This window comes from Lissotriton vulgaris, chromosome 5, assembly GCF_964263255.1.
Source record: "Lissotriton vulgaris chromosome 5, aLisVul1.2, whole genome shotgun sequence".
Classification (NCBI taxonomy): domain Eukaryota; kingdom Metazoa; phylum Chordata; class Amphibia; order Caudata; family Salamandridae; genus Lissotriton; species Lissotriton vulgaris.
The window spans coordinates 1917306328-1917319446 of NC_141693.1; the positions used below are offsets into that span (position 1 = coordinate 1917306328).

Sequence of the window (13119 nt, forward strand, 5' to 3'; positions counted from 1 at the left end):
CAAGGACGAAGAGAGCCACTGTTGCTGAGAACTGAGACCCTGCTGTGGACTTTGGAAGCATAAACTTGTCTGCTGCTGCCAGACTCGACATTCAGGAAAGACTGACTCATCCTACTGCTGAGAGACTTCTACAAACCCAAGAGGCCCTCCAGCTTTTCACCAAATTGCCCAAGAACTCCCTTGGAGTAGAGGACCTAATCCCCTGCAGCTGCAGGCACCAAAACCGCAGAGGCCGGTTCATCGACTTGCAGCTTACCAGCCCGACCGACGCCACAACCAAACAGGAGGAGGTACTTGTGCTGTGGTGGGTCAGATCTGCCTCCTTGACAAGTTTGGAGGTACCAGAGCCCCTGTGCCAAAAACCGACAAGACTGAGTCTGGCCCGAACTCCAACACAGGAAGCAAGTACCCCCTGATGGACATCAGCCCCCTTGAGAACCACTTTGTGAGTCACCCAGAAGCCCTGAAACTGTCTCTTCAAGCTGTTTGCCCCTGACCACGAGGTGCATTTTGGAACACCGAGCCCAGTCAGAGCCGGCCCTAGGCTTTCTGAGGCCCCGGGTGAAAGGGAAGATGCGAAGCCCCTATAAGTGCCTTAATGCCTGCGCGAGTGCGCGCAGCGCTTTTCCCGCATTTCATATCTGGCCCCCTGCTCTGCGGTCTACTCTGCGGGGCCGGCGGCGGGGACCCCTGAGCGCGAGGCCCTGGGCATCTGCCCATACCGCCCATGCCTAGGACCGGCCCTGAGCCCAGTTAACCAAACCACGCTGCACCCAGCGCGCCTGGCCTGGGCATTGGCGAACAAGCTGTGCTCCGGTGTCCCTATGACCCTTGCAACCTCAGCCCCCATTTCGGATCCCTCGGACTTGCCTAAAAGTCCCTCTTTGCAGCTTGTTTTTAGGGGGCCCCTTCTTCGTAGCGCACTAGCTACAAACACCACCTCCAAAGAACCTGCCGGTGGAACTCTGGACCTGGCCTCCCTTCCACTCTGTTTACCGAAGGTGAACCCCAGAATCCAACTGCATTTAATTGCTATTGCCTTTTTCCTTCCTTTGGGCACAAGCAATATGTATTATGGGTGCTGTGGACCTGTGTACAGCACATATGGTTTCCGCACATTACTACTCCCCTGAATTTCAGCACCTTGGCCCTTCTTAACTCGTGCTCTCACCAATAAATTCACTGATGAACAGCAAAGGGGGATTTTTGTGAGAGGAGCAAGAGAGTTGTAGTTCAGGGGCATCAAACAGAGGTCAGCAGGAGAGAACCAGGGCTGAATTTCCTCCACCCTTGTATTCAAAAACCTATACAATCTTTCAGTCAGTAATTCACAAACGTCAATGTACACACACATCGGATTTTGAAAGCACTACGCGACCATACAAATGGTGCAACTACACTACACAAATGTTGGAAACATACAGAACATCTCAGAGTTAAAGGTGTCCCACTCGTATTCAGGCAATTCCAGCTACGTTTCCACAGCTGGCCCAGGATGTCAGTGTGCAGTGTATTCTATTTTCATACTGTGGGGTTGCAGCTAATTTGTTTCTGATAAGAGGCTGCCACCCGTTATACTGTGGCAGCTAAATAATAATGCATGTCTATGGCTAGAGGACAATTTAACGTTAGTAAGAAGACCGCAATCTGACAAACTGCATATCATCACAAGTACATTTTCTAGAACTCTAACGGAAACGTTGAATCAATCCAAGCTGCATAGGTTTCCTTAAGGCTTGTGGTCTACAAGGGAATTATTTAACATTTGCACACATCTGTATATCATGGTAGAATCACTAATGTCCTGGTTACTTCCCAGTACTCTTCATTACTCCTAATTTTGCAGGTCCTATTAGAAGTCATCAATTGTGAGGTATGCCTATCTTCAGACAGGAAGAACTCAGGAGCACGCAGAAAAAAACAGACCATACCCACTCTACTGGGTGCTATACAGTGTATGGCTTCCCAACAGATGCCCTGACTGCTCAAAGCCAAGTCAGGAGCTGAAGTCAAGAAATGGTGGGCTTTTTGTAAAGTCTGTGATAAGGATGAGTAGAATTCAGAGCATGAAGAGTACTGGTAAGTAATCAAAGCATTACCTCTTCATCCCTCATCGTTTGTCATTGTTGGAGGTAAACTGAAGCCAAAAACCAGCCTTTAATATGCAACATAGGAAAATATGCACACAGTATGTACTTATTAATGCAGCACTCAATGAATAATGTATTGGGGACATATACAATTTAAGGCAGGACAGAACTATACTTCCAGTCCAAAAGAACAACCCCCAGCCAATAGATTTTGTAGGCTGTACTGTTATTCAAAGGTGTGTGAAGAGGCCAAAGTAGCTGCACTTCAAATATCTGATTAAGAAATATCATGAAATTCCAACCGGGTCGTAGCCACGTGCCTTTTGTATCTATCCTGGATACACTTATGAGAGGGAGTACAAGCCACGAAGGCTAAAGAAATTGTGGAACCAATTCAACGACTAATGGCTAAAGATGAATCCGTTCACCCTTCCCAGCTCCTATAAATGGTACAAAAAAGAGGATCAGCCAAACAAAATCTTTTGGAAAATTCCAAATAAATCATAATTGACCTCTTTATATTCATTGAGTATAAGGCTTCCGCACCCAGAGACGATGGAGAAGGGAAAAAGGCAGACAAAACAATCTTCTTATACAGATGAGCTAATGTTACTACCTTGGGGAGAACATCAAGATCTGGACAAAATACAATACCATCCTTAAGGAGTTTCAGGTCTGCACATTAGAAAGAAACACAGCTCACCAATCAGATGAGCTGAAGAGATTCAAATCTGGAAAAACAAACTTAATTGTTGGAAATCTAACATCAACAGAAGATTGTTCATCTGTCTGATCCCCGATGTGAGAAGACCTTAAGGAGAGAGGATACAATTCCACCCACGCCTCTAACTTTAGGGCTACTTGACAGAGAAAACTTGATTGGGGTCCTCCTTATCAGTTCACAGAAGCAGAGTCAATGAATTGTTTGTGTGTACTAGAACATGGTGTCCCTTCACTTGACGCTGGAAGTGACAGAGATTGATTTAATGTAGACAGATCCCTTCGGTTTGAAGAGTGCCTGCGGCCTGTCCATGACCAGCACCCCTGAGCTACCTGTGCCTCCTAGACACGCCATCCGAAGGAGCTGACGTCCTTTGTTAGCACCATCTAGAAACCTGCACGGAGAGGACAACCTGCATTAAGGATTTTGGGAAGAACCGCCAGTGGAGCTGAGGATGTAGAGAACCTGACACAGTAATCAACAGGTCGTAGTTCTGAGGGTCCGGATTCCAATTATGTAGAATATGAAGTAGAAGAGAGTGAAAATACAGATGTACCTAAGATATTGTAAATGTGAATGAGATTATGTCCCTGAATGTTCACAGTCTGGTTGGACCGAGAGACAATATATGGAACAGTAGATGGGTAACAGTGAATTACTGGGATGATTTTTACTGAGGGACACTGAGTGACATCACAGAGACAACGAGAGCAAAGCTAGAAATGTAGCCCCACACACATGCTTGAAGTGTTAGCCCCCTGGAAGTTCAGGTCTAGTTGCGTCCCTGGTCAGGTGTGAGAAGGAGGCCAGTCAGGGAGGTGATGATGTGGCCTGGTGGACAGAGCTGCAATTTTGGGAACCGGAGAACCAGTCTCCAGTCACGGCCTCAGCTCAACAACCTGTGTACCTCAAAACCTAAAGAAATGAAATCGACCATGTTTAATATATAGTGTGGTCATGTAAAGTGCTCCAATAGCGTTGAGCTGAGTTTACGCTCTGTAAAACTACAAAAAAGGAGGCACTTCCTTCCGTCCCTTTAGTTTCTGTACCCTCTGGGCTGAATCTTGCAGTTCGCTTTTCCTTTTATTATTTTTTTTTATTTAATGAGAACATTTGATTATACATAAAGGAAAGTATGAGCTCCTTTCTTTTCAATCATTACATGTATTATTAGCCAGCATTATTCTCATCAAAGATTATTATTTTTGTCCTAAAGACTACTATGGCGGAACTCCTTAAGCCAAGATAACCTGTAGTAGCATTTGTTGAAAGAATACGAATAGAATTACATTCTTAAATGGAACTACGACTGTATCTCAATTTGCTTTGAGGGTCCGTGTAATTTGCAGGAAGACCTGTGGAATCAGACAGACATTGATCACCGATGGGCCCAGGTCAGTTGGAGCCACGCCCACTTGCACATGTAGCCGCTCCCACTCCCACTTGGAGCTACTCCCACGTCCGCTGCAGAGACTCCCCGTTACAGATGAGGCGAGGCCCCTGCGGTGGAAGACACGCCCGTCTCAATGTAGACACTCCCACCCCGGCTGCTCCGCACATTAGAATAGAAAGAATAGAGACACGCCCACTTCACAGATTGCAAGAAACGAAAGTTTTTCTGTAGAAAAATGGCGTCAAACAAACAGCTAAAGCAGGAGGTTTCCTGCTCCGTATGTCTGGAATATTTCACAGACCCCGTGTCCGTGGAGTGTGGGCATGTCTTCTGTCTGTCCTGTATCACTCGCTGCTGGGAGGGGCTGCAGACAGACTTCCCCTGCCCTCAGTGCAGAGAAACCTCTAAGAACAAAATATTAAGGCCCGTCAGACAGCTGGGAAACATAGTGGAGCTGCTGAAACATCTTCACACCCCGAGTGCTTCCGTCCAGGGGGAGAATCTGTGCCGAGAACATGAAGAGAAACTGAAACTGTTCTGTGAAGATGACCAGGAGCCCATCTGTGTGGTCTGCCGAGAGTCCAAATTCCACAAGGCTCACTCCGTGCTTCCCATGCAAGAGGCTGCCCAGGAGTACAAGGTGCGTACAGTCTAGATGATCGGGGTGGGCAAAAAGCATCTAAATCCAAAAACTGCCCAGGATTACATCGCGTGTATGCCACAGATTAGGCCTTCTATAGGTTATTAAGAAAAGTTTTTATTTAGTTTTTGCACCTGCATATTCATAGTTAACTAATTTTCCTCGTCCAAGCCTGATTAGCTGCTCCATAACATGTTCTTTCTTTGCTTTCTGCGACTTGTAGTGCTATCTTCCTCATAAAAGCAGATTTACAGATCCCAGAATGCATAGGGTAAATCTAGACTCACCCACCGTAGCACTGACATTCGAAGTCTTCCTCTGTCGACGCACACTCCCTCCACCTCTGAAAGGACAGTTCCAGAATACCGCAATGTTTGTTAGTAGGTGAGATGAAGTAGCAGCTTTTTGCTGGAACAGCAAAGGAGGATTGTGTCTGGCAAAATAAGATGTCTCAATTTGCCACTACTCTTGGGCCACCTTCAGCTCGACCTCTGTTCACCAGAGGTTTGTGTTCATAACCTGGGCCGTTTGTGGTCCTAGATACCAGAGATTCAGAGTTTGGAACTAGGAAAATATGCCGTCCTTCACCTCATTGACACACTCAATGTGGTACAGCATGTCACACAGCCAACACCTTACAAAGGACACACCCTCAACCACGTCTTATCAGCATCACCAGCAATCCAATGCAAACCACCCACACTCCTCGACTGGAATGACTACTTAGCCATCCCTAGGACTTTGCTCTGCATACTACCAACAAACCAGGTAAACCGTAAAGAGAACACCAAACCTTCAGATCTTTCAAAGACTTCTGAATAGACAACCTAAGGATTCAAAACATCTTTCACCGTATCAACTTCATGTCTTACACCATATTGTTCTAAACAGCTTCAAAACATTTTTGGAAAACTGTGTGAACATCTACAGCCAAAATAAAACATGCATGGACGAGCCAAGCCTTCAGCACCCGGGTACTCGTAAGACCTTGTTGTCAATAAGGACACATCGCTGAAAGCAAAGATAATGGAAGAAAAACAGCTCTGGATGACCTCATGTTAACGAAGGTGCTCTAGGTAACACTCAGACAACTCATCACATCAGTCTAAGCAAAGTACTTATGTTGTGTGGATTTTTAAAGCGTGATAATCACCTGTGAGGGTATCCAGGCGCTAGAACAGGTTTGTGGGCGTGGGGCCTGCAGAGTTAGTTGAAGATGAGTCTTTAGCCTCCTACAGAATTCAAGAAGTGAGGAGGAGGCTCTGAGCTGTGGGAGGTTGTTCCAGGTTTTGGTTGTGGAGTAAGAAAATTAGCTACCTCCCATTCTGCTTTTGTGAATGCAAGGGGTGTTAGCAAGTGAGAGTGATGCTGAGTGTAAGTAAGTGTGTGGCAGACTGGTGAAAGTGTATTAGCCTATTCGGGTATGCTGGTCCAATTTTGTGCATTGTATGTGTGCGTAAGGAGCTTAAATAAGCTGCGTTTGTGAGTTAGGAGCCAGTGGACCTCTCTGAGATGTGGAGGGTGTGACATGGGATGTTGAGGATGAGTCTCGCAGCAGCGTTCTGGATGGTCTGGAGTCTGTAGGAGCTGTTCGAACATTCCCGCGTAGAGTTCGTTGCTGTCGCTGTCTGCTTGTGATGAGTGCTTGTGTGATGGTACGTCTGGTGTTCTGGGGTAGCCATTTGAAGATCTGGCATGTGTAGTATGTGGAAGCAGAAGGAACTCACTGTGTTGACTTGTGCTTTCATGTTTATCATCCAGGATGATTCCTAGGCTAGGTTTCTGTCATGTTCGGGTTTGGGTCCTAGCTCTGTCGGCCACAAGGTAGAGTCCCATGGATCAATCAATCATAGCATTTGTAAAGTGCAGAGTTTTTGATGTGAACGTTAACACCTTGGCTGCTAGGTGTTTTCCCCTCCTATGCTGACTTTTCGTCATTTCCATCATTTCATGACGAGCTCAGCTCGTCATCATCACAGCTCAACCGTGCATCATGACGAGCTGAGCTCGTCATGAGCATGGAAGGGGTTAAGGGTGAGGGTGTTGTCGATAGTAATACCAAGCGATTTGACAGAGTTGGACAGTGTGAGTGAGCAGTTGAGTGCGTTAAGGTCTGAGATCCACGATTGAATGGGGAGACGGTTCTTTTTAGGGGCGAAGAGGATGATTTCAGTTTTATTTGGGTTTAGTTTGAGATGATTTGACTGGAACCAGGAATCAATCTTATGAAGAGAGTTGTTCAGGTGTAAGATGTCAGCGTGAGTTTTAATCTTGTAATAGATTTGGGTGTGATCAGCGTATAGGTGGTAGTTGATGCCTGCTTGTTTAAGAATGAGAGTGAGGGGTTCCATAAAGAGGTTAAAGAGGGAAGGGGAGAGGATAGAGCCTTGGGGGACTCCAAGGGAGACAGAAGAGGGGTTAGAGAGACAATTTTGAATTTTTATTTGCTGAGTTCGGTGTTGAAGGTATGAGGTGAAGCATTTGAGGGCAGTGTCGTTAAGGCCGAAACAGGTCATAAGAACATTGAGTAAGGTTGAATGGTTGACTGCATCGTACGCTGCAGAGAGATCAAGGAGGATAAGAAGGGAGGTCTCCCCATTATCAAGTGATTGATGGATGTCATCAATGACATTGAGCATTGCCGTTTCGGTGCTGAAGCCTCTCCAGAAGCCAGACTGAAGGGGGTCGAGTAGGTTAAAGTTTTCGACGTATTTGTCAAGGTGTAGTAGGACACATTTTTCAAGGACCTTTGAGAGAAGGGGGAGGTTGGTGATAGGACGGAGATTATTTAGTTCATTTGGGTCAGCATTTGGATTTTTAATTATGGGTGCGATTTGACCAAGTTGAAGGAAGGTGGGGACACAGCCCGTGGCGAGAGAGGTGTTGATAATTTTTGTCCAGAATGGAGCGATGATGTGTTTAAGGGTGGGGACAAGATTGGAGGGTACAGGGTCTTTTGTGTGGGAGCACAGTTTAAGATTGCCAATTATTTTGAGGACTTCTAGCTCTGTGATGGTGAGGAAGTTGAGCAAGGATGTATTGTTCTTTAGTTGTGAGTTAGGGGAGTTGGTAGCCGGTGTAGTGGTAGGAGGGAGGCCAGTGGAGTGGTTGAGGGGGAGTGGAGAAGAGTGTCCTTTGTAAATGCTGCCTTCAGATTGGTTTATGGGCTTGTTAGTCCCTCCTTATGACAGCCATGTCATCATTTGTATCCTCCCATGGTTACTTTCCGCTTTACTTCGAGTGTTACATGGTACGTGTTATTTAGACTGTAAGCACTATTTTGTTTAATGAGGTTCTTCTACTGCCTTCTCTACTGCCCCCTCCCTCCCGTTGCCCATGCCTTGTCACCCCCACCCCCCTCCCGCACTTCCATTGTCCGTGCCTTTTGCCCCCTCGCCCCCACTCCCGTTGTTCGTGCCTTCCCCCGTCCTCCCTCCCGTTGCCCATGATTACTACTGTTTGCAATGCAGTAGGTCTGGCGTAAATGCAAGTCCTATTGCATTGCAAATGCTTTTTTTGGTTATGCCTCCTTTTCTTCTCAGTGCTGACGTGAAGTCCATATGAGTAAAATGGCTCCAGCACCTCCCTGTGCTGTTTCTGTCTCCTGTGAACCCTGCAAGGCTTGGCTGTTGTTGACTGTATAGTCAAGCTCGGAGGCAGCGCTCTGACACTCAAAGGGCAGCTGGAAACTGTTCGACCCGATGCCCTCCAGAGAGCAGCAGCCATCGTGAAGCAGCTGCATGCAGATAGGAAGAGCTGTATCGTTGTGCATGGAGCAGGGTAAGTGGAGATGACACCTGGGGCCTGACTGTAAAGTGGTGGTCCCCACAGAAATGATGACAGGACGCTGTAGTAGGGAGAACTTTGTTTATTGGATTACATGCACAAGAGAGCGCCGAGCCGGTAGTGCCGTGCTCCGACACTCGCGCCTCTCTGAGTAGGGATGCGCGTGCATCCCCAAAATGGCCGCCGGCACATCACGTCGTGACGCAACGTGCGTTCACTGAAACGCTAACATTACATATCTCCCTTTTTTCCAACCAATAGAAAATTGTAACTTACAGTCCGCCGCTCATATCAAAGTCTTGAAATCTGGCTGGTCTCACCACTGTCCTTCCCCTTCGGGTCTGTCTTATCGGAGTAGCTTTGACTTTTCTCTCAGGAGTCTCTGCATTACCTCCCCCATTGCCCAGGCTCTCCCTTGATCTCCTCATGTTCGTCTCCTCCTTCACTCTGGGGCTTCCTCTGTTACTTTGCTCCACGCCGATTTCTTCTCTCCCCATGTCCGTCTCCTCGTTGAGTTGTTCACCTCCTGCACCAGCCTCCTCCACATTTTCCAATTCTCGCCCACCTTGGCTCCACTGTAGCACTTTATTGCATCTCACCATGCGGTCCTGAGACCATACATTGCCATCGCTCAACAGGGCAGCTCTGTCGTACACTTCCTTTACCTGCAAGGGTTTACTGTATTTGCTATCCCCTTTTCTTTGCATCGTCAACTTAACTCGCACCCATTCACCTTCTTCAAATCCAGTGTCCTTCACATTTCTTCGCCTGTCATAGTGCTTTGCGTAGGTGGCCTGTGCTTTCTCCAAGTTTGCCTGAACCACTGCCGGGGACCAATTGCTCGTTATGGCCTTCTCCTTCCACACTCGATTGTCCTTTGTGAAGGGGTCCCGTCCCCTCAAGATTTGGAAGGGACTGTATCCGGTTCCTGTAGGGGTGATCCTGTACGCCCATACCATTTTCCATATTTCTTTCTCCCAGTCCTTGTTATTGGATATCGCTGCTTGAACGGATCCCATCACCACTCGGTCGAAGCGTTCTACTAATCCATTTCCCGCCGGGTGATAGATCGACGTGTTCTTGGAGAGGATCCCGTTTCTTTCCATGAAGCCGGTCCATTTGTCTGAGGTGAACTGAGGGCCATTGTCGCTTAGGATGGATTTGGGAATGCCCTCCCTCACAAATGTGTCATGCAAGAATCTTGAAATCGTCTCCGTGTCCATTACCTCGTCCACCTTCATTTCAGGCCATTTTGAGTATCTGTCGATGAGGACTCACACATACTTTTGGGTACCTTGCCCATCCAAGATTGGGCCCAATATGTCAATGGATAGCTCCTCCCACAGGTTCTGGGGGGGGTTCAAATCTTCCGGGCGCAGTGGCTTGAGTGTTTTGTCTGCTCCCTGGCACTGTGGGTACTCCCTGACATACTGTTCCGCTAGTAGGTCCATACCTGGCCACCAATATTCTTGCTTGGTTCTCAACTTCATCTTGCCTATCCCCAAATGGCCTTCATGGAGTATCGCCAATAGTTTTGCAATTATGCCCGGTGGGGGAATGACCTTGTCTCCCCTATACACGAACACTCCTTGATCATCCATAGACAACTCTTCCCTGACTTCATAGTACATGCTTAGGGTTTCGCTGGTGTGTTTCTTCTCTGGCCAGCCCTGTACTATACATTTTTTCACCTCCTGTATTGCTGGGTCTTCACTGTAGGCTTCGCTCGATTCCTTGTTGCTGATGACCTTCTCTTGGTCAACCGTCAGGGCCACCATCTCCTCTCCACCGGTCTGGTCCTCTTCCCCTGGTTCCATGGCTGCCGCCCTGCTCAGGTAGTCCGCCACCTTGTTCCCACTACCTGGAATGTACTCTACGTCGTATCTAAATTCCAGTAGTTTTAGTGTCATTTTCCGCTAGAGGTTAGTACCTTCACCAATGGTTTATGATCAGTCTTGAATTGAAATCGTGTGCCCCACAGGAATTGTCTAAATCTTGTCATTGCCCACACCACAGCTAGCATCTCCTTTTCAATGACGCTGTATTTTCTTTCTGTGTCGCTCAATGTGCGAGAGGCGAAACTCAGTGTTTCCATCACTCCTTGTCCTCGGTCCTGCATCAACACCGCACCCAATCCTTTATCGTTGGCATCTGTCGTGAGAACCGTTCTTCCCTGAGGATCATATCCTTGTAGGGCTATGGCTCCCACCACATCTTTCTTTATACTCTCGAATTCCCCTTGTGCCTCTTCCGACCAGCAGAACACTGAGCTCTCTCTAGTTAATTTCCTCATGTGGTGCGTCTTTGTTGCGAAATGCTGCACAAATTTACTGTAGTATTCCGCCATACCTAAGAAGGACCTGACGTCTTCCTTGCTTGTGGGTAGTGGTGGTGCATCACAAATCGCCTTCACATTTTCCATCTTTTGGGTGATCCCTTGCACTCCAATTTCGTGTCCTAGATAGGTCACTGATTCCATGCCCAGGCGGCACTTTTCCCACTCCGCCGTGAGGCCCTTTCCTTCTAGCACTCTCAGCACCTTGGTCAGTTTTGCATCGTGGTCTAACCTGTCTCGTCCCATCACTAGGATGTCGTCCTGGAAATATTGGATGCCATCCATATTCTTGAACAGTTGGTGCATCAATTTCTGAAACACCGCAGCCGCTGATGCTAGTCAAAACGGCATACAGCAGAACTGGTACCACCCGAAGGGGGTAATGAATGATGTCAACCTCCTGCTCTCCGGGTGCAATGCAATTTGATGATATGCGGACGTTAGGTCGATAGTTGAGTACCACTTGATACCTCTCATTTTGGCCAGCATCTCTTCGATCCTTGGCAAGGGAAACTTCTCCACCACAATGTTCTTATTTAATTCGCGCAGGTCCACACATAGCCTGACCTTCCCACTGGGTTTCATGACCACTACCAGTGGCCCCAGCCACTCAGCGCACGTGATCGGTTCGATGATTCCTTTTTTTTTTCTAATTCTTGTAGTTCTATTTGCACCGCTTCTCTCACTGCGAGAGGTACATTTCTCACTTTGTGAGACACCAGTATGGCGCCTGCCTTGAGAACGATTTTGTGCGCAAACTTTTCAAGCTTCCCCACTGTGCCTCCAAATACCTTGGGGTACTCTCTCTTCCATTTGGCCAGGTCTGGCCGCACTTCCGGTTCGGTGAGTAGGATCTGTACTTTACCACCAGGGTCCAGTGAATGCCCAAGTCACCCTGGTCTAGCCATCCCAACACCGATGGTCCCTTCTCAGATATGTACAATTTGCAGTAGGCACTGCGTCCTCTGAATTTAAACTTTAACGGTCTGAATCCTGAATGAAATGAATGAATGAATGAAATGTGATTTGTCTACGCGCAACTATGCCCAGTGGGCGTCAAGGCGCCTAACTCAAAAATTAGCTGCGGGCAACCAGAAACACGAGCTCACTGATAGGCTTTAGTGAAACACCAAGTTTTCAGAGCTTTCTTGAAAAGATCAAGTGAGGGCTGTAGTTTGATCTCCAGGGGAAGGGTGTTCCAAAGTTGAGGTGCAAGAATGGAGAAGGCCTTGCTCCCCCATCTTGCCATCCTAGCGCGTGGGACTACCAGTTGATTAAGCTCTAGCGAGCGAAGACATCTGTTTGGAACATACCTAGAGAGCAAAGAACCCAAGGCATCAGTCGGGCCTGCCCTCAGGGCGCTATAAGTAAGACAGAGAAGTTTAAAAGAGACTCTGAAAGGGATAGGCAGCCAATGGAGATTCTTCCTTGCCAAGGTCGCAGAGGACATCCACGGCAAGGCCAGAACGAAGCGCGCCGCGGCATTTTGCACAACCTGCAGGCGTTGAAGAAGGCCCTTGTTGGCCCCGGCATAGAGTGAATTACAGTAATCCAGCCTTGAGCCAACGAGGGCGATCACAACCTGTTTTCGTGCCTGTGGGGAGAGATAGTAAGCGATTCTTTTCAGAATCCTGATGACACCCCAACAGGTGGCCACTGTCCTATTCACCTGCAATTCCATAGAGAGCCGGGTGTCAAAAATGACGCCTAGGTTCCTAGCAGATTGTGTGGGTGTGGGGCAGATGCATAAAGATGAGGGCCACCACTCACCTGACCACATTTCCTGGTCCTTACCGAAGACCAGGACCTCCGTTTTGTCACCGTTCAACTTTAATGAGTTGAGAATCATCCAGTCTGCAACAAGTTGCATACAGGACTTAAAGTTGGACGCGGTGACATTCACGGAGTGGGTCAGGGACACCATAATCTGCGTGTCGTCGGCATACGACAGTACCTCCATCCCCTGAGATCTTACAAGTCTTGCAAGGGGGGCCACGTAGATATTGAACAGGGTCGGACTCAATGCCGACCCCTGTGGCACCCCACATTGCAACGACTTGACAGGGGAGAGGTGATCCCCAAGCATCACTCGCTGCTCTCGCTGATGTAGAAAGGAGTTCAGGAGACTCAGGGCCGGTCCTGCTACCCCTGCCT

The 13119-nt window shown here is 47.8% G+C and overlaps 1 protein-coding gene across 1 annotated transcript in view; it reads left to right on the forward strand.

Annotated features, from left to right (window-relative positions):
- The first annotated feature begins 4437 nt into the window (after window positions 1-4437).
- Window positions 4438-13119, forward strand: part of LOC147717715 (E3 ubiquitin-protein ligase TRIM39-like) — a 305695-nt gene continuing 297013 nt past the window's right edge. The window contains exon 1 of the mRNA XM_086924496.1: window positions 4438-4844. Coding sequence (XP_086780622.1) covers window positions 4440-4844 — 405 coding nt within the window. The 5' untranslated portion in view covers window positions 4438-4439. The remainder of the gene's footprint in view (window positions 4845-13119) is intronic.